The 27800-nt window shown below is 51.6% G+C and overlaps 2 protein-coding genes and 1 pseudogene across 4 annotated transcripts in view; 1 reads left to right on the top strand and 2 right to left on the bottom strand.

The window, feature by feature from the left end:
* COL1A1 (collagen type I alpha 1 chain) overlaps positions 1 to 27800 on the bottom strand; it is a 239087-nt gene that overhangs the window by 110455 nt on the left and 100832 nt on the right. The gene's annotated exons all lie outside the window — the stretch shown is intronic.
* XYLT2 (xylosyltransferase 2) lies at positions 10334 to 26696 on the top strand. The gene is made up of 11 exons (XM_082604431.1): positions 10334 to 10499; positions 19384 to 19873; positions 20154 to 20329; positions 20629 to 20831; positions 21343 to 21423; positions 21622 to 21838; positions 21923 to 22099; positions 22358 to 22620; positions 22912 to 23107; positions 23670 to 24003; positions 25518 to 26696. The coding sequence occupies exons 1-11, from the start codon at positions 10365 to 10367 to the stop codon at positions 25838 to 25840; spliced, it is 2595 nt and encodes an 864-aa protein (XP_082460557.1). The 5' UTR covers positions 10334 to 10364; the 3' UTR covers positions 25841 to 26696.
* LOC309793620 (protein SET-like) lies at positions 13404 to 15821 on the bottom strand (annotated as a pseudogene). The gene is made up of 2 exons: positions 15719 to 15821; positions 13404 to 15180 (listed from the first exon to the last, which is right to left on the bottom strand). The product of its transcript is annotated as a protein SET-like (transcript).

Raw genomic sequence — 27800 nt, 5'->3', positions numbered from 1 at the left:
AGAGTATGTTCTGAGTCCTGAGGAAAGTTTATGAAAAGAGGACCACATTTAGACACATCATGGTGGAATTCTCAAAGTAAAAAAAGTTAAGAAAATCTCTGGAACACACACACACACACACACACAAATACACCCTTGGAACAGGAAATTTCTGAAGGGGGAGAGAGAGATTTTACTTTTCTTTTCATATCCTTGGCTCTGCTGTTTGTTTTTTTAAACAAATAATTTTCTTTTTTTTTTTTTTTTTTGCCGTACACGGGCCTCTCACTGTTGTGGCTTCTCCCGTTGCGGAGCACAAGCTCCGGATGCGCAGGCTCAGCGGCCATGGCCCACGGGCCCAGCCGCCCCGCAGCACGTGGGATCCTCCCAGATCGGGGCACAAACCCGTGTCCCCTGCATCGGCAGGTGGACTCTCAACCACTGCGCCACCAGGGAAGCCCTAAAACAAATAATTTTTAAAAGAAGTTTAAATTGGGGTGAGGGGTGGTAAATAAGGATCTTATAGACAAATGGGAAATAAAAACAAAGAGCCTAAATTAAAATGATCTCAGATTTCTCACAACATCCAGAGAAGTATTGATAAATGTCAATTTTTTAACCTCAACTTGTTAGAAAAACATTTTATTTTGTTAATATACATAAATATTATATATAATATTTTAACAGGATAAAGGATATAAAATATTTAAATTTTCTTAGATCTTTGGACATTCATGATGCATGATAATTACCTTTACTACATTCAATGCACTTTAATGTTTTCTACCCTTGTCTATATCATTTTATATATTTTTTTAAATGCACTCACAATCTATTAAATGGAGTGGGGTGTGACCTATAGTTTGAAATACACTGATCTAGAAAGACCTAAAGGAAAAGCCATGCTGTCATTCATAACGAAGCCAACAAAAAGACCTTCTCAGGTGTGGAAGTTGTTAAAAAAATAATCCCTTCCGAGTACTCTTCTTGAATAAATTACATACTCTTCTTGAAAATGTATGCTAGGACACAGGAAAAAAATCAGATGCAAAAACTCATAAATGAGAAAAAAAAATCCAACTTGAAGCACCTGCTTAGAGGTTCAGGGAAAAACGTTCATATATTCTCCAAAACAATGAAATGTGAATCTACCATCTTTTTTGGCAATATCTTTAAAAGATTAAAATGTGCATACTCACCTCAATCTTGGAAATCCAAAAACAAAGACACCAGTATATAAAGATATATGAACTGTGATGCTTCTTGCAGCAATATGTATAGTGGCAAAATAACTAACAATGACTGACATGTCCAACAACAAGTTAATGGTTTAATAAGTTATGGTGCATCTATGCTAAAGTAGTAACCATCATGTTGCTATTTCTAATAAATTAGCTATCATCCCATTTCTGCAAAGCATAGAGGGGGAACTTATTAAAAGGTTTACATCTGCATGTATTTATGTGAGCAGAGAGAAAGATGTGGAAGGAAAAAAGCAAATTATGAAGGCTGATTAATTTTTTTTTTTTTTTTTTTTTTTGCGGTATGCGGGCCTCTCACTGTTGTGGCCTCTCCCGTTGCAGAGCACAGGCTCCAGACCTGCAGGCTCAGCGACCATGGCTCACGGGCCCAGCCGCTCCGCGGCATGTGGGATCCTCCTGGACAGGGGCACAAACCCGTGTCCCCTGCATCGGCAGGCGGACTCTCAACCACTGTGCCACCAGGGAAGCCCAAGGCTGGTTAATTCTAAAGGGTGGGAGCAGTAAGGAAAGAAAGGGAGATCACTGGCTGCTCTGAAACACTTTTCAACTGACTTGTTGCAGTAAATATGCCTTTGAAATTTTTAATCCAATTAAAAAAAATCATCCTCTTGTTAAAGGGCATTAAACTTAACTTAAAACTTAACGTTATAAGTTTAGTTATATAACTTAAAGTTAATACATATGCATTACTCTAAATAATTATTTTTTAATAGTTTCAGATTGAAGATTCAAAAAAGGTATTTTTCCTTCAAAGATATTGGCTATTATAAATAAAAATGATGAAGTTTACAATCCCAGAAAAAATTAAGAAAAAGTGGAACTGGGTGGGGGCAAATTTATTTTCCACAACAGGGAGCAAAAAATATAGTTCTATATGGACTATGATCATTGACTATCATATCAAAAACCTCTGAAAACCTTTACGGTAAATAAGAGTAGAATTAATAATGAATTCTAATTCTTGCTTTCTAAATTATTAAGGATTACAGGCTACAAAGAAAATGAAGAGCAAAATGTGTTAGGCCTAAAACTAAGGCCCAATTTTATTTATTTATTTATTTATTTATTTATTTATTCATTTATTCATTTATTTATTGGCTGCTTTGGGTCTTCGTTGCTGTGTGCGGGCTTTCTCTAGTTGCGGCGAGCAGGGGCTACTCTTTGTTGCAGTGTGCGAGCTTCTCATTGTGGTGGCTTCTCATTGTTGCAGAGCACAGGCTCTAGGCATGCAGGCTGCAGTAGTTGTGGCTCGTGGGCTCTGGAGCTCAGGCTCAGTAGTTGTGGCGCACAGGCTTTGTTGCTCCGCGGCATGTGGGATCTTCCCAGACCAGGGCTTGAACCTGTGTCCCCTGCATTGGCAGGCAGATTCTTAACCACTGCACCACCAGAGAGGTTGTAAGTTCCAATATTAAGTGTTGCTTTGATACGTGGTGAAACTGGGAGGGCCTTGAATTGCCTAACTATAAGTTCTCCTCCCCACTCTCCTCCCTCCAGTAAGGTCCCCTAGCCGAATAACCCTCCTTATCAAGGGGACCAGGAGAAGGTCCTTGGGTTTCAGTTCCCTCTAACCTGCACAATTATTCAAATAAGCCAATAACATCCTCCCATGAAAACCAGGGTTTATCTCACACTTTTGATACTATAATGCTTGCCTCCCACAGCCCCTGGTTGTTCACTCTGTTTCTGAGTGTAACCCCATATGGCCCTGCACAGTGTGCTGTGCCCTCCTCCCCTGGACAGTAAGCATATGTGACTAATAAAACTGCCCAGAATTGGGTGTCATGTGTTCAGCCATGAATGGTAATCCTTCCCTCACCAATGGGGTGAACAGGAGGTGATTAAAACACAAGAAGATATAAAAAAGCAGAAGGCATCAAATAAGTTGACAAAAGCTGTGCCAACCCTGGTACTGCAGAGAGAAACAGAAAATAGAAGATTTTATCAATTCATCAGAAGGTAGAAAAGGGGGAAAAAAGTGGAGAAAAAGGATGATGAGCAGAAAATATAGCATAATAGTAAAAGAAAGTCCAAATAAATAATTAATAGCAATAAATGTGAACTGCTTAAACACACTTAGGAAGATACACATTATCATATTGGGTAAAAAACAAAAATTCTATTGTATGTTATTAATTTTTTCTGTAATTCTGGAATAATCTCAGCTATCATATCTTCAATGTTACTTCCCTGACATTTTCTTTATTCTTTTCTTCTGCAAGTCCTATTGGACATATTTCGGGGTCTCTCAAGCTATTCTCCTGCCCTTTGAACTGCTCTGTCTTATTTTTAATCTCTTTATTTCTCCTTGCTGCATTCTGTGTAGATTCTTTAGAACTATCTTCCAGTTCACTACTTTTATCTTCAACTATATCCTGTATAAAATTCATCCCATCTTTTGAGATATTTTTTATTTCATGACTATATATTTATTTCTGAGATTTATAATTGCTTATATTTTGTATCTATATGTTCATCTCATTTTCATCTGCATTGACTCATAATTTCTTGTTTGTCAAATGTTGTCTTCATTTATCTCTTTGAGCATCCTTATTTTCAAATCTTTGCTAGGTTAGTCCAAAAAATAAATTTCATCTGTGAGCTCATATTTCATTTGTTGAGTTGGTTGTCTTTTTTGGTATTTGATTTCTTCATTTGATCATATGCTTTGGGATTTTGGTTTACAGGCTCATTATGGCTGGGAGTTTTTGATTTTGCTTTGTGCTCTGTTTTTCTTTCTTCTTTCTTGTCTGGTGGATTTAGTTTTATGGTCATATCCACAAGATTAGTCCAGAACTGGTCTTCTGATGGCCACTGTGAACTTGTGCTCTTCATTGACTTGGGGGTCTTGCAGACTCAGTCACAGGGTTGACTCACTTCTTGGTTGTGAGGCTGTCATTCCTCTGCTACCTCCTTAGGCTTACAGTTTTGTCCATAGATCCTTAGAGCTGGTCAACTGTCCTTGTTTTCAGTCTCCTTTCACAAGTAAGGTAGCCTCACTCCAGTCCCTGGTTTCAGCCAGAGAGTCTGGCTCTATCTTCTATTCCACGTGCAACATTTTAGCTCCCACTACCCCACAGGCTTTTGGCTTTGGCCTTACTCAACACCAGTTAGTTTTCCTTCTTGTCTGCTGAGATGCTTATCCTGTTTTTTGGTCTGTTTCTGTCTTAGTAATGTCTTTTGAAACTTTTTCTCTCATTGGTATATGTTTGGAGCATACAGAGAGTATGTCACAACATGAACTTTCCAGCCTTCTGCTTGGAGATGAAAGTTCTACTTACAATGGACACATGCCCGCAGATACAGTTCAGGGGTGAAAGAGCAGAGAACTGAGGTTGCAGCCCTGCGAGTCCAAATAATGGGCATTTTGTCTGGGCTTAGGGGGCTGGGCAGGGATGTGGACCAGACCAGTAAACCCCCAACGGGACAACTTCTAGTTACAGACCAGCTTCCTACAAAGACCCCATGTGGCAGTAAGATGATTTGCAGGAGCAGAATGTTCTACCCAAAGTGCTTTCCTACTCCCCTGCTTGGAGCTGGGAGCCTAACGGACACCTCCTTTGTGAACTGCATGTGTCCACCACAGGCGTTTTAGACAACTCAGAGGACCAAAGAGAAAGATAATACTGCATAGGGGCTCTCAGCTGGCTAAATAGAAAAATGAAAGAGCTATGGCTTTTTCATTTTGGAATAATCCATACTGTTGACATGCAATATACACAAAACAATGGAGAAAGAAAATAACAAAGATATAGGTGGAGCATTTAAATTCTTCTCCAGAAAAAGATTCATAAATTTCAATATTGACCCAAAAAAGAAGCACAAAATTCTGAATAGATCAATAACCAAAAAGAAAAGAAAAAAAAAAAAAAGAAGTTACTGAAGAAAGCTCTGTAAAGGACCCTTGGGTTCTGTGCTTTTGTTGACAAGACTTTTCTAATGGTTAAAGAACAGCAGTGTCTATTGTTGTTATGTACAACAATTCCTATTGTTGTATAAATTATTTCAAAACACAGAATAAAGAAATAATGCTCCTCAATTTGTATGTAAACTCTGATTCTTAAGTCTACAAAAAAAAAAGTAAAGAAAGCCATAGACCAGGGATTGCAAACTCAAGTGTCTGTAAGCGCCAGAAACTATAAATGGGTGAAGCTGACTGATGTGTGAAATGACTGGGGAAAGTGGGAGCTACAGGAACTGAAGAGTGTGCACCTCTTATTCAAGAATTCAAAATCAAAGGCTTCAAAATCCTGTGCTGGTCACATAAACAAGTCCCAGGAGTCACCCGTTTGCAGCCTCCGGTACAGGTTGATCTCTGTTATAAAATAGATGTAAAAATCCTAAATAAAATACTAACAAGTTAAATTCAACCTACACTACAATTTTTTAAAAACCTACTAAGACCAAGTTACATTTACTCTAAGGGATGCAAAAATGTTTTAATATGTGGAAATTATTTTAAAAATAATCCATCATCTCACATTGGAAAAACCTATATGATCATTTCAATAGATGTTGGAACTTAATACCTGACAAGGGGAGGCCCAGGAATCCAGAGCTGGGTTGAGTGTGAGTTGGCAAAGGATGTCCCAAATGTAGCATGTAGGGGTAAAACCAGGACCAGGACCAGCAGACAGATAGCCCAGTGAAGTGTCGATCCAAAGAACTGGACACAGAAGCAGAAATTAAATAAAGGCAAGAAGACAGGGCCTGTGGAGATGCTTGGGAAGCACAGCCTGGAGACTTTACTGCAGGAGCCTCCCTGTCATCTGGTCCTGAGCCAAGTTTGGACTCTAGCTGCTGAAAACACTGGAAACATTTGAAAACATTCAGCATTCACATATCATAATAGTTCTCCTAAAACTAAGGTCTAAGGATAATGTCGTCACATGAGAAAGGACACATCACAGAAGCAGCCCACTTAAAATTAAAAAATGTTTTCCTGCTCTGATTTTCTGAGGAGCCATTTTGTATTTTCAAGACTTCCTACAATAAACGAAAAAGAAGCACAATGGAAGTTATAGGGGAACCTGAGGGAAGAGGAGACAGTGGGGAGCAATGAGCCTTGCATTTTATATGGTCAAATCTAAATCAATCAAGGTGTGTTATACCTCAATAACCAATTTATTCTATTTTTTTAATTTTTTAAAAATTTTTAAATTTTTTTATTTTTGGCTGCATTGGGTCTTCATTGCTGCGCGTGGGCTTTCTCTAGTTGCAGTGAGCAGGGGCTACTCTTTGTTGTGGTGCGCGGGCTTCTCATTGCGGTGGCTTCTCTTGCTGCGGAGCATGGGCTCTAAGTACACGGGCTTCAGTAGTTGTAGCACGTGGGCTCTAGAGCACAGGCTCAGTAGTTGTGGCACACGGGCTTAGTTGCTCCGCGGCATGTGGGATCTTCCCACACCAGGGCTCGAACCTGTGTCCCCGTCATTGGCAGGTGGATTCTTAACCACTGCGCCACCAGGGAAGTCCTAATTTTTAATTTTTTAATTTTTTGGCTGCACCGCATGGCTTGTGGAATCTTAGTTCCCTGGGCCCCCCGCAATGAAAGCATGGAGTCCTAACCACTGGACCACCAGGGAATTCCCAATAACCAATTCATTTTAAAAAATAATAAAATCTAAGTGGGTACTGATAGAGTGACAGGGAATAAGTGCTAAGTCAGGACTCCACACCTCTACCTCATACCATACACACAGAAAACTTCAGATGGATTACAGACTTAAATGTAAGATGTAAAATAAATATTGTAGGAGAAAATATATGAGACCATATACCTTATCAAGGATCAAGGAGATCTACCTAACCAGAAGAGAAAACGAGAAGACATAAAACAAGAGGAACATAATTGATTCCAAAAAGTTTAAAATTTTTGAAAGACCTTAAAAAGTCAAAACGGAGTGATAAATTGGAGAAAACTTTCAATTTCAAAAGGATGAAAAAAAGTCTTAAAATTGATAAGAAAAAGACAAATAATGCAATAGCAATAGATAAACTCATGGAAATTATGAAGAGGCAATTCTGGGAAAAGAAAACTCAGTCAGGAAACCAACTGAGACACTCCCCAGCAGAAAATCACAAATTAAAAACCAAGGCATTCACTTCTCACCTATCAGATTAGCAGAAATTCAACAGTGATAACAACTGCTGTTGGAAGGGATGCAGGAAAACCATACTCTCATACACTGCTGTCAGAAAATTTGAATTGTCTTTGAAAACACAATCTGGCAATAGCTATTTACCATTTAAAATTCCCCTTTCCCCAGTAATCCCATTCCTGGGAAACTCTACCACAGAAATGAACACATTAGTGCATAGGGATAAGTGTAGAACCACGTTATGATAGCCTTGTGGTAGTCACAAAAACTGGAAACCAAGTGAATGCCCATTCAAGAAAGGAGTGGCATATTATGCAGCCATTAAAAAAGAATGGGTTAGGGCTTCCCTGGTGGCGCAGTGGTTGAGAGTCCACCTGCCGATGCAGGGGACACGGGTTCATGCCCCGGTCCGGGAAGATCCCACGTGCCGCGGAGCGGCTGGGCCCGTGAGCCATGGCCGCTGAGCCTGCGCGTCCGGAGCCTGTGCTCCGCAACTGGAGAGGCTGCAACAGTGAGAGGCCCGCGTACCGCAAAAAAAAAAAAAAAAAAAAAAAAAAAGAATGGGTTAGACCTGTCCCATCCGTTCTGGGGGAATTTCTACTATGTGTTTATGGGCAAGGGAGAAAAGCAAGATACAAAGTGTATGTAAATAAAAAACCCGTGTGTGTGTGTGTGTGTGTGTGTGCATTCTTACAAAGGTGGAAGGAAGAAAGGAAAGAAGGTAGGAAGGAAGCCAGACTGTTAACATGGAGGGGAAGGGGAGAGAAATACTTAGAAGTAAGTTTCTATATTTAAAAACCACGTGTGTAATGTGATGCCGTCCATGCAAAATCTATACACATAAAGAGATGGGGAAAGGATCATCACCAAAATATTAATGATGATTATCTCAGGGAGTGGGATTGCAGGTGACTTTTACTTTTTTCCTTATTTTTTCCCTATGTTTTAAATGTTATATAATGAGTACATATTATTTATACAATCAGTGGAAAATAAAGTTATTTTCATTGTTGGGTGCAGGGGAGTATGGGCAGGTAGACAGTCCCTGGGGGACCTGATTTAATGAGCACACAAGATCAATATTTAATTAACATATCAATTGCTGGCATGCCAACTGATGTTCTCCAAAACCTTGAAGTGTAGTTTCTCTTAAGTAGCCAAACTGTCATCTGAAACATTGTTTACAATTCTCCCATTTAACTAATGCTGAAGAATAGAATGATTACAAATACCAAAGGGGCAGGAGATGATTAAAGGAGGTTTTATTTAAGTGCCACCAAATCACTGCATCTCCTGTGCTCATCACAGCTTAGAATTTCCTCGTTAAGCTTATCTCCAGGCACCTTCCAAACCCTTTTATCATGACTTTCAAGCTTTTTCTTTTTTTTTTTTTTTTAATTTTTATTTTTGGGTGTGTTGGGTCTTCGTTTCTGTGCGAGGGTTTTCTCCAGTTGTGGCAAGCGGGGGCCACTCTTCATCGCGGTGCGCGGGCCTCTCACTGTCGAGGCCTCTCTTGTTGCGGAGCACAGGCTCCAGATGCGCAGGCTCAGTAATTGTGGCGCATAGGCCCAGCCGCTCCGCGGCATGTGGGATCCTCCCAGACCAGGGCTCGAACCCGCGTCCCCTGCATTGGCAGGCGGACTCTCAACCACGGCGCCACCAGGGAAGCCCCCCCCCCTTTTTTTAAACCATTTTTTTCCAGACCTCTGTGTAGTGATTCTTAAAATCTTCATTATAAATGTTCAACCTTCGCTTTGCTCTTTTTATTGCTTCCTTCTCACGGAGCTTGGCTTCACTGCTGGGGATGCACCTGGCTATGCTGGGCACTGCTCTCCCTCTTCTCCCCTTCCCTCTCTCAGTAGACCTGCCAGGTTCAGGGGAGGGCTGCAGAGGTTCAGGCCTTGTCTGTGGTGGTGCTTGAACACAGCAGCCTCTCCAAAAATGTTAGGATCAGCTCATGGAACAGGAAGTTGGGCTTCCTTTGATCTTTCTTTCGCAACATTTACTGAGCATTGCTGGGTGTCCATTGCCGGGCCAAGGATTCAAAGGTGAAGAAGGCATGATTCCAGAGAAATCACAACCACATATGTAGACAGTGCTGGGTAAGCACTTAGGAGGGTGCCGCCGGTGAGAAGGGGGAGGAGCAGGGGAGGAATTGGCACAGCGAACGGCACGCGCAAAAGTCTGGTGGTTCTCCAAGTGTGTTCCCAGACTAGTAGCATCAGCATTACCTGGGCACGTGTTGAAAATTCTAATTCGTGGGCCCCACTCTTGACCTACCAAGCAGAAACTCTGGGAGTAGGGACCAGCAATCTGTTTTATCAAGTCCTGTGGGTGATTCTGACATACCCTAGAGTTCGGTAACCACGGCTCTAGTTGAGGTCTGAGGATGCCTAGGATACATACGAGGGAGAAGAGAGAGGAACCAGGCTTTGTGAAGGGCCTCAGATGCCAGTCAAAGGAGTTAGACGACTTTGCCCCATAGGTGCGGCCTCCATGGCTTTTAAGCAGGGCTTGTGGCACTTAGACAATCTCTCCCAACTCGGCGTTTCTGGGAGCTCTAGCATTCTCTGCTTGCACGAGGGTGGAGAGCCAGCTGATTTCTGCGGGGCTGAGTCCCCCACCCCCACCCCCGACCCCAGGCGGCGAGCCAGAGAGAGGTCGGCTGCATACCTCTCTGCCCCCTGGTTCCATGGGCTTGCCGTCCAGGAGGAGGTGAGCACACGCAGAAGCTGAGGAACTGACCAAGACGGGGAAGGGACCAGCCGGGAAGCGGACCCGGCGCGAAAGGCCAGCAATCCGCCCGACGCGCTGGCAGCGGGGGCCAACAGCTTCGTAGGCCCAGGCTCCGCCCCTGGCACACCAGGCGCGGCGTTTCGGGCCTGCGGGCCCCGCCCCCAGCCCCGCCCCGGCGCGCGCCAGGCGCTCCTTCCTTGGGGGAAGCCGGCTCGGCCCGCGCCCGCGCCCGTGCGCGCGCCCGCGGCCGGGTTGCAGGGCTGGGCGCGCGCCCCTCGTCCCGGGCAGGAAGATGGTGGCGAGCGTGCGGGTGCAGAAGCTTGTGCGGCGCTACAAGCTGGCGATTGCCACGGCGCTGGCCATTCTGCTGCTGCAGGGCCTGGTGGTGTGGAGCTTCAGCGTCCTGGAGGACGACGAGCCGGGCGAGGTGCTCCGACGGCCGGGCGGGCAGGCGGGCAGGCCGGGCGCGGGGGCTCTCGGGGTCCTGGCGGGGATGCGGGCGGCCCCGGCCGGGGAAGTGGGGCACTGGCCGTTTGCGTGTCGCGCGCGGGCGGCCGCCTGGCTCGGGGCCTCGGACCCCTGTGGCCCGGTTCACAGGCGGGCCCTGTTCACAGGCGGGCCCGGGGGCCTACGCGCGGAGGGCTGTGCGTGACCCGGAGGACCGGGCCGCGGGCCGGCAGGGGCCCGGGGCGGGAGGAGCGGGTCGTGGTGGGGTGGTCTGCACCCCGGGGAGCAGTGAAGGTCGGGCGCGGGTGCCTGGGGAGCGGGGCCGGGAGGCGGGGCTGGGCCCGAGCCTGCTCGGAGGTGGGGAACCCCAGGCCAAACTTTCTGAAGTTGGGAGGGGGCGGGAGTGTGCGCGCCGTGGGCGGAGGACTGGAGCCGAGGGACCCCGGGCAACCGCGCCCAGCCGCCCCTCAGGGTCAGTAGCCAGCGAAGAAGTGGAGCCTGGGGGTGGAACTCAGTGTGGCAACTGAGGAGAGGGAGAGTGACCCCGAGGGAGAGAACTGGAGTGTCCCTGAGACGTGGCCGCCTCAGCCAAGGGTCTGAAGAACCTGCATGGGTCTTCAGGAGAGGATGGCAGGGGAATTGAGCTGCTGAGGGCCCTCAGGACATTAGGGAGTTGGGGACTCGCCCCCTCTGACTCTAAGGGAATGGGAACAACAGCAGCTGGTTTAGCAGAACCCCAGGCCCTGGAGCAGGGGCAAACCCCATCATGCTTAATCCCCAGGTCCTTGCTCTGAGGGTCTCACTCTTGGCTGATGTGGTTTCAGCTGGAGGCCCAGACATGCCTTCCCCAGTGTAGTCAGGAGGGTCCAGTGGTGTCTGAGACCATCCTGGAAGGTTGGAGAGGATAGGCCAAACCCTGGCCCTAAGCTGTGGGCCAGATGACAGGGCTTCCCGGCCCCCACCCCTTGGTTCTGGTGCCTCTAGGGCTCTGAGTCAGACACTCTGCTTGCCCCGTCCTCTTGGGCCTCTCCACCTGGCGGGGTGAAGGCCAAGGCAGCCCTGATGTCCTCTTCCCCCTCCTGCATATGGCAGTCTGGAAGGCCTGGTGTGGAGACTGGGAGAATTGCTGCTTTTGCCTTTTTTTGGGAGAACCAAGAGACTAGGATGGTGAAGCGAGCTGGGACAGTCACACGAGACCGTAACTCCAAAAGGAGCTGAGGTTGGGGTTGGGGGAGGCTGGCTCTGTGACACCCGGAGGGCGTGAGCTTGTTCTCTGTGGTCCAGTAAGTAGCAGGAAGGGGAAGAGAGTGTATGAGGATTTCTTGGGCAGATGAGACATTCTAAGATGGAAATGGCTGCCAAGGAGTTAGGGAGCCCTCTGACCCTGGAATATGTGAGCAGAAGCCAGTGAGCACGCTGGGGAGGGGCATGGCAAAGCATCAGAGGCTTCCCAGAAACAAATCGCTGGATGGGATGAGAGATTGTCCAGGCCTCAGGGTCCCTGCTGCCCTGCCTCCAGCCTGGCGTGGAGAACTGGTGCAGTAGGGTGCTTGGGATCCTGCCCCCCACCTCCTCCTCCAGCTTCCGAGCAGAACCTGATAGGGGAATCCCTGGACTAGAATGGGGAAAAGATCCTTGCTGACCTAAAGGCTGTGTAGTCCAAGCAGCCCTTGGGGCTTGGACCCCTTCAGCAGCCACCTCAGTGGGACCATCCCACTTCACCATCCTGTGTCCTATTCCAGCGCTGCTACTGGTAAGTGGTGCGACCACTGGCAAATCGCCTAACCTCTTTTGCATCCTCATCAGTATCCGCGCCCCAAGGATGGGGGCAAGAATAGCACCTCTCTCGTTGGGTGATGCCTGTGAAGTATTTGCAGGAGTTGCTGGCCCAATGCTAAGTCATCAGTAAATAACTCTTAGTATTATTTCAGTACTGCACCGGGGGAACAGGGATTCATTCATTCAGTCACTCATTCATTCAACAAATATTTATAAAGTCCTCCTTCATACCAGGCAGTGTGCTAATACTGGGGATACAGAAATAAATATAACAGACGAGGTCTCAGCCCTCGTGGGCAGACAGGGAGAGACTGACAGTGAAAAGGAAACTCAACAACAAGAGGGCTGGTTTAGATAGGTGGTTGGGGAAGGCTTCTGCAGGAATTGGCCTGTGAGTTGAAAGACCCAGTCAGCCTGGGGAAGAGGTAGGCAGAGTTCAGGCGGAAGGCCCTGAGGAGAATGGGCTTAGCTGGGTGCCTTCAAGGAATCGAAAGGAGGGTGTGGTGCGATCCCTGGAAGAAGTTCAAGAGTTAGTCCAGGGCACATCCTAGAGCCCGCAGTGAGGGGCTGGGGTTTTATTCTAAGTGGCTCTAAACTAAAGGGGTCTAAGCAGTGATGGGTGAGATGTGCATTTAAGAGGCACACTCTGCCCATCTGTGAGGGATAGACTGGAGACCACAGATGACCATTAACATCCAAAGAGCCATTTTATGGTTTTCAAAGCTTTTACAAACATTGTCTCACCGCTTTTATGTACACATTTAGTTTTATTGTAACAAAGCAACTTGTACACTTTTTTTTTTTAATTTTATTTATTTATTTATTTATTTATTTATTTATTTATGGCTTTGTTGCATCTTCGTTTCTGTGCGAGGGCTTTCTCTAGTTGTGGTGAGCGGTGCGCGGGCCTCTCACTATCACGGCCTCTCTTGTCACGGGGCACAGGCTCCAGATGCGCAGGCTCGGTAGTTGTGGCTCACGGGCCCAGTTGCTCCGCGGCACGTGGGATCTTCCCAGACCAGGGCTCAAACCCATGTCCCCTGCATTGGTAGGCAGGTTCTCAACCACTGCGCCACCAGGGAAGCCCGCAACTTGTACACTTTTTTTTTTTTTTTTTTTTTTTACGGTACGCGGGCCTCTCACTGCCGTGGCCTCTCCCGTTGCGGAGCACAGGCTCCGGACGCGCAGGCTCAGCGGCCATGGCCCACGGGCCCAGCCGCTCCGCGGCACGTGGGATCTTCCCGGACCGGGGCACGAACCCGCGTCCCCTGCATCGGCAGGCGGACTCTCAACCACTGCGCCACCAGGGAACCCCAACTTGTACACTTTTAACGTTTAAAACTGAGCATCATCTTTCCTTTCCAGTGAAGCAAAAAGAAAAATTTAAAAATAAACAGGAACAAAATTACAATAGAGAATGTCAATTGCAAATAAGATCCTACGGGTTCTGCTGATTCTCCCATCCAGTGGCAGGGCTCAAGTCATCATTAGGAGAGAACTTTATTTTAAAAGTGTCAGCTTCTTAAACTGCAAGGATGTCCGTTAAACATCACAATTAAACATGCCAGAGGAGAAGCCATGTTGTCAAAATGCCCACTTAACCCACCCAAACATCTCAAACCCACCCTTTGCTGACCTTCTATAACCCCATTTTTTAAAGTTTTTTTTTTCTTTTTTTAAACAAGAGAAAGTAGACAGATACATGTTGGTAAATGCTAACTGTCCATATTCACACAGAGACACAGTGTAATCTCTGAGCCCAATATACAGAGAAAGGAGGAAAAAAGCTAGAACTCTATGCATTACTACACAGGGGCCTAGCACCCTCCAGCTTCCAGCAGAGCTAAGGGAGCAGTTTCTTTTTTCCCACAGAGCATGGTGGTGCTGATTCCATAAAGTTTTTGTTGAGACAGGAAGGGATAAAAATGAATTTGGAACAGAACGGGTAGATTCTTTTCCCACTGAATTCTGCTCAAGGTGTTTCCCCCCAGAATAAGTTGTGAGCCGTGGTATAAAGGAGAAAAGAGACCTCAAAAACAGGGCAACTGAGCACAAGAGGAGAAGGAGAAAAAAAAAAAAAAAAAAAGACTGCAGCTTGCTCCCAGGGACTGGAGAAAATTAAGACAGGAAGGTTGGAATCCACCAGCGTTGCATGAGTCATCTCCTTCACCTTCCTCTCCTTCCTCCCCTCATCGTCATCGTCATCTTCCTCACCTTCATCCTCACCCCCGTCTTCATCAGTAGCTTCCAATCCTTGTTGCTCTTCATCGTCATCATCACCATCTTCTCCTTCCCCTTCCTCATCGTCCGTGTCCGGAACCAGGTAGCACTGTGATGGATTGGGCCACATGGCCTCTTTGATGACCTCTCCTGACCCGTCTGCACCTTTCCGGATTTCCGTTTGATTTCCGTGGACTTTGAAGATGGATCACCACTCTCCCTCAGATGAAATTCTTTGGCGAGAACTTTATTTTCAAAGTAAGGGTTTTCATCAAAATAAAAATCCATTCTGTAACCTGATTTAATATCTTCAGATTCTGTCACTTCGACTCTTGTCAAATAACGCAGCGCCTCTTCCTCCTCCTCCCCAAGCAGTGCAGACACTTGTGGGTGGTTAACAAATGGTGTTACCCCAAGATTTGGGATTTGGGCGATCAATTCCGACCTCTTCTGAAAACATGGTTGGCGGAGTTTGCTATATTTCTGTTCTGCTTTCAGAATCTCCCCGCTGGCTTGTTCGTTCAGTCTGTCTGTCTCAGTTTGTGCTCCATCAACATGTTCAGTTGCTTCTTGCCGCTCTTTCTGGAGCGGAGGCGGCGGCGGGCGGGCAGGCGGCTCCGCTGCCTCCCTCACGCTCCGCGCTCCAGCTCGCTGCTCCAGCTCTCACCGCCTCCTTTAAACGCTCTGAGAGTCCACGGTGGTGGGGTGTGGGATAAGCACTGCTGTATTCTCTGTCTCCACGGCCCAGAGAAGGATCCCAAGGAGACGCTGCACAGCCCGGAGATGTCAGAGGACTTTGAATTCCTCCTCAGTGGGGAGAGGGGCCTCGGAGGCCAGACTGCCTCCAGGCGGGTGTCTTAGGGCCAGTCCCCATCCTCAGTCATTAGAGGGGACTCTGACCTCAGGGGCGACTGCGGGCAGCTCCTCTAGGGGCACAAATATGGGCCCGGCTGCTGCACGTGTAAACATTCTTGGGGTCTTTATATGTGGTGGGGGCTGGCGGCCCACCAGGAGCCCCCCTCCCAGTTCTCACTGCTGCCTTCTGGTCCCCCAGCCCCCTCTGGGATTGTCCTCCTCAGGGTCAGCCAGCTCCCTCCTGCCGTGCAGGGCGCCCACGTGCCCATCTCCTCCCACATCCTGTCCCCCACCACAGCGAGCCTGGCCCTGTGCCCTGCCCTCCTGACCAGCTTCCTCACTCGCTGACACTGACTGCCATCGTGAGAGCCCACAGCTCCTCTGGCATCTGCACCCACCTAAGCTTGAGAATGTCTTCGTCTGCCCGCTGTGCGGCCAGGTCCGCCATCCCCGGGTCGACGTGTGCTCGGTCCAGTGGGGCTGCAGCCGCCTTCCCTGAGGGCTTTCCAGTCCAGGGTGCCCTCCCCAGTGTGGGTGACAGGGTGGGATCCGCTGCCTCCCCCCACCTGCCCTCCCCTTCGCAGATCTCTCTTCCCAGATGGAGATAGACACCCCTGGCTCTCACTGGGCACCTCCCAAGAGGGCTGGTTGGGTGCCAGGCACAGAAGGCTGGGGTGCCAGGGTAGGCGTGGGGGCCTGGCCCTAAGGCACTTGCCGTGCTCTGACAGGAGGAGAGGGAGGTCCTAGGGAGGGGAGGGACAGGGAAAACTCAAACCAATGGTCCAGAGTATCTGAAGGCCTTTGCTTCTCTCCTGACTTCACGTTGGACTCTTTCCTGTTCTCCTTCCATTAATAATAATAGTAAGGATGACACAGCATTTGCTGAATGCTGAGCCTATGCCAAGAGCTTTTCATTCATTCACTCATTCATAAATGCATTCATTCAACAAATATTTATTGAGGGAATTCCCTGGTAGTCCAGTGGTTAGGACTCTGCACTTCCACTGCTGAGGGCACGGGTTTGATCCCTGGTAGGGGAACTAGGCTCCCACAAGCTGCACGGCGCGGCCAGACATTTTTTAAAAAGAAAATATACATGTATATATATCGTGTCTCCCATTGCCGCACATTCTTCTGGGCTCTAGGAATACATCACTGAACAAAACAACAAAAAGCTTTGTCCTCATGGACATTACATTCTTGTAAGGGGAGAGACATAGAATAACACAATATACATTTATACATATACATACATTATAGGATGAGAGAAGGTAATAAGTGCTATGGGAGAAACAAAGTGGAGGCTGAGGGAGAGCTGGAGTTTTAAATACAGCGGACAGGGTGGCCTTCCTGAGAAGTTGCCACCTGAGCAAGGAATTGGAGGCAGGGGCTGTGGGGACATCTAGGGGAGAGCATTCCAGGCACAGGGGACAGTGAATGCCAGGTGGGATGGAGGGACGCTGAGAAGGCCATGAAGGCTGGAGGAGAGTGAGCATGAGAGGGTGGTAGGTGAGGTCAGAGAAGGGTGGGGCAGAGGCGGGGAAGCCAGACACAGCTCGCATAGCCTTTGTAGGTTCACGGGCTTTGTCCTCAGAGGGAGAACCATGGGTGGTTTCAAGCAGAGGAGTGGGGAGATGGGACTTGTTTTAAAGGAAACACTGGCTGCTGTGATGAGAGTGGACTATAGGAAACCAGAGTAAGAGCAGGGCTTCCAGGCAGGGGTGGTAATGATGGAGGCAGTGAGAAGTGGTCAAATTCTGGATGTACTTTGAAGCGAGCCCCAACAGGAGGTACTGATAATGGAGTGTGAGGGAAACAAGAGTCGAAGTGACGCCCCTGAGTTTTTGGCCTGAGAGACTCAAAGGATGGAGAGGTCATTAACTGATATGGGGAAGACTGAAGAAGGTGCCTCCTGGGGGAAGATCAGGAGTTCGCTTTTGGATTTGTGGGTTGACAGGTCTATCAGGCTCCCGAGGGAGGCATCAAGGAGGCTGACAGTTAGACATTTGAAGGTTCAAGGGAGCGCTCCAGACCAGAGAGAAATCTGGGAGTGGATGGAGTTAGGAGACTGAATGAGGTCACCTGGGGACCTAGGACAAGGCAAGGCCCCAGGGTGGCCTTGGGAGATAAGGAAGGGTCGGCCAAGAAGACTGATAAGGGGCTTCCCTGGTGGCGGAGTGGTTGAGGGTCCGCCTGCCGATGCAGGGGACACGGGTTCGTGCACCAGTCCAGGAAGATCCCACATGCCGCAGAGCGGCTGGGCCCGCGAGCCATGGCCGCTGAGCCTGCGCGTCCGGAGCCTGTGCTCCGCAACGGGAGAGGCCACAACAGTGAGAGGCCCGCATACCGCTTAAAAAAAAAAGAAGACTGATAAGGAGTGGCCACGGAGGTCACACCGAGGAAACACCAGGAGGGCATCCTGGAAGCTGAGGGAGGAGGGTGCTTCAGAGGCTGTGGTCCAGTGAGTCATGCTGCTGGAAGGCCAGGCCAGAAGAGGACTTGCACAGAGTGTTGAGAGAGGAAGGGGACAGCTGGTGGCGCCACCTCTTTCTAGCTGCACTATGTCATGCTCTATCTCATTGGACACTCACACTTCCCTCCTGTATTTTAAAGCTGAGGGAACCTGCTCAGAGAAGGTAGGTAACGGGGGGGAGCGGCGGAGCTGGGCAGGGAGCTCTGGTGACTTCAGATGGTAACACAGTGCCTTTCACTCCTCCATGCTTTCCGTGTTTGATCCACCTGACACCAGCCAGACATCCTATGTGCCAGCTACTCCGCCAGGCACTGGGGTAATGGGGCTGAAATGACAGCCTCTCCGCAAGGAGTTGGTTGGGTAGAAGAACATCCCTCCCTGGGGCAAACGGGGTGGCTTCACACAAGGAGACTCAGGGCTGGATCTTGAAGGATGGATGGGATTTGGTCAGGCAGGGAAGTGGGGCGGGGGCGGGGGGGGCGTCACAAAACGGGGACAGGGAGAGCTGGGAAGAGGGTGGGTATACACGCTTTCAACTGTGACCGGACCGTTAGGGAAGGGCCTGGGTTTGAGAAGAGGCTGTAGGAGCCAGGAAGCAGGGGTGGCGATCTTGAAGCGCAGCACTCAGCTTTCCCCTCGAGAGAGACCCTGCCACAAGGAGCAGTGAGTTGCCAGCCTGCAGCTGCAGGTGCCTTCAGCCTCTGCCTCAGCCGTCCAGCCATGGCCAGGCACCTCCTTCCTGGGCCGCCCCCAGCAGTGGTACCGTGGCTCCCATCTCTGGGCTGTCTTTGCCCTGGAGCTTCCCACTAGGTGGCCGAGGCCCTCTCCAAGCCGAGCTGTCGTCTGAAGCTCTTGCTTCCCCCTCTGCACAGGTGTCAGGCCGGCTTGGCTCTCTGAAGGCTTTCCCTGCTGCTTCCTGCTCCTGCTTCCTCCTCATCCAGAGTGTGACCCCCCCACCCCCCAGTGAATCCCTTGCACTCTGACTCTCTTGGTCTCTGCTTCCCAGAGAGCCTGACCAGTAATGGGGCCTCAGATTCCACCTGTGTCCTCCCCACCAGGCAAGACCCCTGTGCTGTGGCCTCAGCACCCCCCCATGGAAACACTGTAGTCCGCAGAATGCTTTCCTTCTGAAGAGCACCGTCTCTTCCCAGGCTGGCCCGGTGGGGAGTGCCAGGTGGACACTCTTGTCTGCAGGGTCTTTGCATGTTTCTCTTATGATATATGTGGATATTCATTTTCATAGTTGCTGAAAAAGAAAGTGGTATCTGACTCCAAAGCACAAAAGAGACTCAGTGCCCTGTGATCTGTGTGATCGTGGGGACGTGGGTGCGATGGTGCCTTCGGGGAGGGCGACACTGCCTCTGCTGGCTGGTCAGGGAGGCCCCCCAGCAGAAGTGTTTGTGCAGAGTCCTCAGGCAAACAGTACTTTTCTAGATCAAGGGTGGCAGGGGCTTCCGGGCCTGAGGCCCAGCAGGAAGCTGAAGGAGCTGGAGGAGAGTGACTGTCCCAGTGACTTGTGTCCGCCTATCTTTTACAGAAAGGAAGGCAGAAGAAGCCACGGCCGCTAGACCCCGGAGAGGGCTCCAAGGACACAGACAGTTCAGCTGGGCGGCGGGGCGGCGCGGGCAGAAAGCATGGGCGCTGGCGGGGCCGTGCTGAGAGCCCCGGCATGCCCGTGGCCAAGGTGGTACGGGCAGTAACCAGCCGGCACAGAACCAGCCGGCGGATCCCCCCCACCCCGCCCCCAGAGGCCCCAGGCCGCCAGAACCTGAGTGGGGCAGCGGCCGGGGAGGCGCTGGCTGGGGCGGCTGGCTTCCCACATGGAGACACAGGGAGTGTGGAGGGCGCCCCCCAGCCCACAGACAACAGCTTCAGGCCCAAGTGCGAGATCGTGGGCAAGGATGCTCTGTCTGCACTGGCCCGGGCCAGCTCCAAGCAGTGCCAGCAGGAGATTGCCAACGTGGTGTGCCTGCACCAGGCCGGGAGCCTCATGCCCAAGGCTGTGCCCCGGCACTGCCAGCGGGCTGGTAAGAGACAGACATGGGCAGAGAGGTGGCAGCCCGGGAGGGGGCATGGCAGGGATCCTCACCTCCATTTCTCAGGGATGAAAGCTCAGAGGGGCTCACCTTGCTGCCCAAGTTGGGTGACGAGTGCACTAAGTGGCAGAGGCGGAGCTGGGGCCTAGGAGCAGTGGGCTCTAAGTGCAGGGTTCCTCCTTGGGAAGGCAGGCAGCCCCCTCTTCCTGTCTTGCCTCCACCCTGTGACTTGGGGCCAGACCTCACCGATGCCCCTGTTCTCTACTCTCAGGGAAGATGAGCCCCGGCATTCAGTGGGACGACGTTCGGGCCCAGCAGCCCGTGGATGGCCCCCAGGTACGAATCGCCTACATGCTGGTGGTCCATGGCCGCGCCATCCGCCAGCTGAAGCGTCTCCTCAAGGCTGTGTACCACGAGCAGCACTTCTTCTATATCCACGTGGACAAGGTACCTACCGTGGCCGGGGAGACCAAGGGCATCTGCGTAAGTAGAGCAGAGACTCAGAAGGTCCTAGACAGACAGTGTCTCTGACCTGCTCGGGTGGCCCAGAGATAGGGGAACAGGGAATGGGGGAGCAGCCAGCACCAGGTGGCATGGCTGCTTCAGAGCTGGAGCCCTGGCCTGTGCTCTCTCCATTCTGTGACACTTGTACTCTGCTCTGGGGTGGGGCGGAGTGGGAAGGTTGTAATGCTGGGGGTCCATCTTCCACTGCCGAGTTTCCACCGCCACCTCCCCACTTCCCACAGCGCTCCAACTACCTGCACCGAGAGGCGGTAGAGCTGGCCAGCCAGTATGATAACGTGCGGGTGACGCCCTGGCGCATGGTCACCATCTGGGGCGGGGCCAGCCTGCTGAGGATGTATCTGCGGAGCATGCAGGACCTGCTGGAGGTGCCCGACTGGGCCTGGGACTTCTTCATCAACCTCAGTGCCACCGACTACCCGACCAGGTGTGGGGTGGTGCTCTGAGCCCTGCAGATGGGAGGGGGGCACGTCGAGGCACTCGGGGTTCAAGGGTCCTGATGGACTCCTTCCCTCCCCCAAGCCTCATTCTGGGATCTGCAGAGCTCAGACATGGTTCAAGGGTCCTGATGGACTCCTTCCCTCCCCCAAGCCTCATTCTGGGATCTGCAGAGCTCAGACATGGTCCCTTGGCCCCAGCAGTGTTCTAGGGGGGAGCTGGTGAAAGATGATGTGAGGATTGAGAGTGACAAGAGGTGGGGAGGAGGAGGAGCCAGAGGTCTGTACTGGGGGTCATGGGTCAGACAGCAAGGGGTGGAAGAAGGATGGGGTGGTCTTCCTCAGGGGCCTCAGATGCCCACCACCCCAGAGCGTCAACCTGGAGTAGGTCACTTGGTCAGGACGACTCTCAGTGAGAAAGGAGGGGGCCAAGGAGTAAAGTCACTCTGGGCCAGTGACTGAGGCAGTCACACACGCTACCCAATCCCATTTCCTCTCCAGGACCAACGAGGAGCTGGTAGCTTTCCTGTCCAAGAACCGGGACAAGAATTTCCTCAAGTCGCATGGCCGGGACAACTCCAGGTGAGGGGCCGGGAGAGGAGGCCCTGGTCCTGGGGTCTTGCCACAAGCCCTCCCACACAGGGGGGCTCTGTGGCCCCAGCCTTGGGTTGCAAAACCTCCAAACCAATCACAGATTAAGGAGCGCTAGTTCCTGGAAGGATGAGAGCCTGGATCCCACCCTGCAAAACCCTCAGCCACGGGCCCGTCTGCCTCCCACAGGTTCATCAAGAAACAGGGCCTGGACCGGCTCTTCCACGAGTGCGATTCGCACATGTGGCGTCTGGGCGAGCGGCAGATCCCGGCGGGCATCGTGGTGGATGGCGGCTCTGACTGGTTCGTGCTAACGCGCAGCTTTGTGGAGTATGTGGTGTACACAGACGACCCTCTTGTGGCCCAGCTACGTCAGTTCTACACGTACACGCTGCTCCCAGCCGAGGTGGGTGACCGGGCCCGCACCCAGGCCAAGAGGGCGCGTGGTGGGTGGCCCAGCTCACCCTCCACCCTGCCTTGTCACCCGCAGTCCTTCTTCCACACGGTGCTGGAGAACAGCCCAGCCTGCGAGAGCCTCGTGGACAACAACCTGCGGGTCACCAACTGGAACCGCAAGCTGGGCTGCAAATGCCAGTACAAGCACATCGTGGACTGGTGCGGCTGCTCCCCCAACGACTTCAAGCCGCAGGACTTCCTACGGCTGCAGGTGCTTCCCTGTGGCCCCCGGTCTCTGCCCCTTGACAGGGCCTCACCCCAGGTGCTTTCCAGTTAGAAGTGATCCAAGGGCGTCCAGCCAGAGAGTCTGGGGGCCCCTCGCTGGGAGCAGCCCTCAGGGGTCGGGGGCTACGCTGGCCCAGGAAAGGCCCTGGGAGGCTGATCCCCGGGCAGTGCCGGCAGGGGCGCCTCCCCTGCTGCCCTCTGGGACCTCCAGACCCCTTCACCCTCCTTGCCTCTCTCGCTCCAGCAAGTCTCCAGACCCACCTTCTTCGCCCGGAAGTTTGAGTCAACTGTGAACCAGGAGGTACTGGAAATCCTGGACTTCCATCTATATGGCAGCTACCCCCCCGGCACTCCAGCCCTCAAGGCCTATTGGGAGAACACCTATGACGCGGCCGATGGCCCCAGTGGGCTCAGTGATGTCATGCTCACTGCTTACACCGCTTTCGCCCGCCTCAGCCTGCGCCACGCCGCCACCGCTGCGTCCCCACTGGCCAGCCCACTCTGCAGGTGAGACCTCCTTCTGACATTTTGCAGACCCCCACCCAATGTGCAGTGCCCTCCGAGGAGGCCAATCAGAAAGAAACGGCCCCTGCCGCCAGGGAGCCCCCAGCCTGAGGCAGGGAAAAATGCAAACAAGACAAAGGCGGCAAAAGCCAGGCACATAGGATCTGTGGGTATGAGATCTGGGGCAAAGAAAGCACCTGGGGATGGGACACCCCAGAGCCCCCTCCCTGGGACTCCAGGCCAAGCCAGGTGTGCTGATGGCATCTCCCTTTCTCCCTGCTGGAACCTTCTTAGGTTTGAGCCCAGGGGCTTGCCGTCCAGCGTGCACCTGTATTTCTATGACGACCATTTCCAGGGCTACTTGGTGACGCAGGCGGTGCAGCCCTCAGCCCAGGGGCCGGCAGAGACGCTTGAGATGTGGCTGATGCCCCAGGGGTCGCTGAAGCTGTTGGGGCGCAGTGACCAGGCCAGCCGGCTCCAGAGTTTGGAGGTGGGACAGGTCCTCCCCTTGCTTTCTCCTGTCCCCCAGCAAGACTTGGGGTAGTGGGGAGAGAGGGACAGACACTAAGGGAGCGCTAAGGACTGGGTTAGGCCTTTCGGAAATGGATTCATGGGTCTTCTTTCCCAGTGATGGCAGCCTTGGGATGCACGGAGGACATGCAGTCAGCAGGGAGGGGACTTTGGTTCCACTACAATGCAAGCCCAGTCTTCTGAACTCCAGGGATTTTCTGCTAAAGGGACTTGGACATTCCAGTCGGGCCAGAAGATTAGGCTTTTGAGTGTCTCCTTAGCGTGGGGGTGGTCTCTGGGCAGGGCTTCACACCTCTTCTCTGCCTTACTGCCCCCAAAACTTCAGAGCAGGTCAGTACAGGAGCCTAGAATGAACCTCAGAGCTTAGTAAAGAAATCCTAGTCTGAGCCCATCGTTTTGCAGATAGGGAAATAGGACCAGAAAGAGACAGTGACTGGCCTGAGGTCACACAGGAATTAGACGTAGCAGCAGGTAGAGAGGACTTTACCCTGGCTCCTGCCCAGCTACCTCCTTTCCCACAGGTTGGCACCGAGTGGGACCCCAAAGAGCGTCTTTTCCGGAATTTTGGGGGGTTGCTGGGGCCGCTGGACGAGCCTGTGGCCATGCAGCGCTGGGCCCGAGGCCCCAACCTCACAGCCACGGTGGTGTGGATCGATCCCACCTATGTGGTGGCTACATCTTACGACATCGTGGTAGACGCGGAAACCGAGGTCACGCAGTACAAGCCCCCGCTGAGCCGGCCCCTGCGGCCGGGGGCCTGGACTGTTCGACTGCTTCAGTTCTGGGAGCCCCTGGGTGAGACCCGCTTCCTCGTGCTGCCTTTGACCTTCAACCGCAAACTACCTCTCAGGAAAGGTAAGGATCTAGTTCCCAAATGATGCCCGGGAGCCAGGCCGAATAGGATTGGCCAGACAGGTGGCCCCAAGAAGCTGACCATAAGAGTAGGGGAAGGGGACATGTTGTGGCCTTGATCGTTCATCCGTAAGCATCCCAGGGCCTCGCACTGTGGTATGGTGCTTCGGAGTTAGGCAGACTTGGCTCTAGAACACAGCTCTGACACTTTAATTGGGCTTTTATCCTTGGCAAATTACTTGGCCTTCCTGAGCCTCAGTCTTATTACATGTAAAGTAAGAGTAATACAACTGTTAGAGACCTCCTGGGTGCATGGAACACAGATCCACTCAAACTAGCTCCAGTGAAAAAGGGGAAATTATTGGAAAAATGCAGGGCTCTCCCCCACGGAACCTAGGAAATGACTCAGGTCCCACTGGGACCCAGAGGTGCTGTCTGTCTCTCTGGGGCCACCTTGTCCCTCATCCTGTGCTCTGTGTATCAGCCTCAGGCTCTGGTTTCTCAGTATATTGATACGTGGCCTCTCAGTGCAACAGAGACTGACCAGGGCCTCTTGGTCTACAAGTTCCACATCCTTAGGACAGCAAATCTGATTGGCCATCCTCCCAGTCCATTGGTAGCCAGGTGGGCAGGGTCACATGGCCCTCCACCCACTTGGCTAGGGATAAGAGAGCAGACTCTGAACACAGGCATAGGCTGAAGGTTCCTGCAAGGGGGCCCTAATACAAGTAACTGCCCCCTGGGAGATATTAGGAATGAGTATGTGGGTAAAAGTGGCTGGTATATAGTAGGCGCTCAATAAGTAGGTAGATGTTTCCTTCTTCCAGCCACATCCTATCACAGAGAAGGTGGGTCAGAGCAGAGGTAACCCAGAGGAGGACGGGGTGCTGGGGCGGGGCAGCGGCTGAGGCGGATCAGAACAGGCAAGCTGCGCCCTGCTCTCCTAGGACTCGTAGCCTGATGGAGGAGACGGGGCGGGGGAGGCAAGCTTGACAGCAGGAGGGTATTGGAGCTGAGCCTTGAAGGAGCTGGATTTTTGTAGACAGAGAAGGGTATTCTAAACTGAGGGAAAAAAGTTAGCAGGTGTCTGGTGCGTGAGGGGAACAGAGGGTGGAGGGGCGTAGGATGCCAGGGGGTGGTGGGAAGCAGGGTGCCACAGCTGGAGGGCCTGAGTACTAGGCTTCTGAGGGCTCTGGGAACCACTAGAGGTGGTTGAGAGGGGGCATGGGAGACACAAACCAGACCATTACCGGAAAGTAACCTTACTTTCTAAGGTGCCTTGAACCCACTGTTTTATTTAATCCTCAAGTCAGGAATTCAGGGATTACTGTCTTGATTTTCTAAAACTAAGTTTTACAGGCACAGAAGATTCTGTGGATTAGCCCAAAGTCACTCAGCAAGATGCGACTCAGTGGTAGAGCTGGGACAGGAACTGGGGTGCCCAGACCTGACTCCCAGGGTCTGGCCTTCATGGGATCATTTGGGCGGGGCATGCTTACTCCTGCTCTTACCCCCAGATGATGCCAGCTGGCTGCACGCTGGGCCGCCCCACAACGAGTACATGGAGCAAAGTTTCCAGGGACTCAGCGGCATCCTGAACCTGCCTCAGCCAGAGCCCGCAGAGGAGGCTGCCCGGCTGCACGCGGAGCTCACGGGCCCTGCGCTGGAGGCCTGGACAGATGGGGAACTAGGTGGCTTCTGGTCTGTGGCCGGACTGTGTGCCATGGGCCCCTCTACCTGTTCCTCCCTGGAGCTCTGCAGACTGACCAGCTGGAGCTCTCAGTTCCCCGACCCCAAATCAGAGCTGGGGCCTGTCAAAGCAGATGGACGACTCAGGTAGCAGGGTCCCAGCCAGCGCCTCCGGAAGACCCGGGGAATTGCACCTTACAGACGATGGAGGGATGTCCCCTTCATATGCAAGAACCAGAGGCCCAGGCAGTACACCTGTGTCCGCCATCAAGAACCTGTAGACGGCAGGGAAGGTGGGCTTAGTATTTACCACCGCAAATGGCTCTGCTGGGGACCAGGATGTTGGCAGGAACATGGAGAGAAGGGCTCCAGCTTCCACAGCCCACTCTTCCTCACCTTCCCCTCTAATTTTTTTTTTTTTTTTTAAGAAAAATGGGTAGTGGGGGGATGAACTGGGAACAAAAGATGTGCAATAGGGCTCAGAGCGGCCCCAGGAAGTGGGCCATGGCTCTGGGGAGCAGGGGTCTGACGAGCCCACCTGCTGCTGCTCTGGAGGAGGCTGGGCCCGCCTCGCTCTCCAGGGCCTCATCCCCCAGCCTTGGCCTGTGCTGCTAACTGCTGAGGCTCTGCAGGGGTCCAAGTGCTATGCCAGGCTCTGAGGCCTGGAGAACAGGTGATTTACGGGAGCACTGCAGAGCTGGAATCTAATGGGTCAGCCTCTCCTCTTACAGCCAGGGGACCATAGAAGAGGGGGTGGGGTTGGCCCTAGGGCTTTCCAGCATCCCCTGCCCCTTGATGGGAAAGCAGGGCACCAGGGCCTGCTGAGACCATTGCGGAGTCTCCCAGGTACCCAGAACTGCAAGCAGGGCCTGGGGCGAGCCCTCATGAGCAGCATGGGAAGAAGACTCTGCCAGGGCTCTCAGAAGAACCTGGAGTAGCATTGTGCCTGAAGCTCAGTGTGAAGTCTGAAATATGCAACAGAAGAAATATATCTCTATCTCTCTCAACTGAGCCTCCGTGTTTTTCCTCCTGGGTGTCAGAGAGCCATCACTGTTGGGCCCTCTTCTCCTAAAAGTCTTGGCTGGTACTTTGGCAGAAGGTGGAGGTCTCATTCCCCCAGAGTGGGAACAGTTTAGAATCCATCAAAGAGCTAGAAGGGACACAAGAACCCATCTAATCCAGATCCCTCTTTTTCTGAGGGGTAAACAGGCCCAGAGAGGCTCAGAGACTTCCTCATTGTCACCCATTGGGCCAGCAGGAGACAGTTCTTCAGAGTCCTGACCCGGCACTTCCTTGCTGGCAGGCCAAGGCAGAGGCTTGCTTCTCCGTCTCTGGAGTCACCAGGGCCCATCCCAGAAGCCCTTGCTGTTTCCTGCCTAGTTCTGAGTTATATGGGGCAGCCTCAAGAACAGAGGCGGTCCCAGCCAGGGCCTGGTAGTTACCATTGCCCCATTTACGAGCAGGAGCAGTGGTGGCGTGGGTTCCTAGCCGCTGCCTTAGGACCTGGGAGGGCCATGTTGGAAAGGTTTGTCCATCCTCCAGTTCTCAAGCCCTTCCTCCCCTCCCACTTTTCCGCCATTGTCAGCCATGGCTCAGTATCAGTCCTTCACACCTTACTTAATCTGGGAGCAAAGGTGAAGGTTTCTCAGACCTTTAAAATCACCCTATCAGCCAGTCACACTGGCCCGTCAGCTCAGCCTGGGAAACAAAGGGCTCAGTTCCAGCCCAGGCTGCCACGTGTCAAGTTTTTCAAGTTGCCGGGAGAGGGCACCCCTGACCACCAGTGGCAGCGTTGGGGTTTCGGTTTGTTCAGCCACTGTGCTGACCTTGCGTGGAGTTATCTCATTTAATCCTCACAGCCCTTTGAGGCAGGCAATTTTATTATTTTCCTTTAGCACACCAGGAAACTGAAACGATGAACCCAAAGTCAAAGCTGTTGCTGGCTGCAGGCTTCAGGTGGAGGCAGGAGGACTCCATGCCACTCTGTCACTACATTCTCCTGCTCTCCTAAGGCAGGTAACGAGGAAGGAGCTAACAGCAAGCACTCCAAGGAAATAGTGTTTGGGGTTCAAGGGCTGAGATGATTGCTTTTTTCTGGCTCCTATTTTATA

The sequence above is a fragment of the Mesoplodon mirus genome (assembly GCF_964341445.2).
Source record: "Mesoplodon mirus genome assembly, chromosome: 18".
Lineage (NCBI taxonomy): Eukaryota > Metazoa > Chordata > Mammalia > Artiodactyla > Ziphiidae > Mesoplodon > Mesoplodon mirus.
This window is presented reverse-complemented; position numbering and strand designations above follow the sequence as displayed.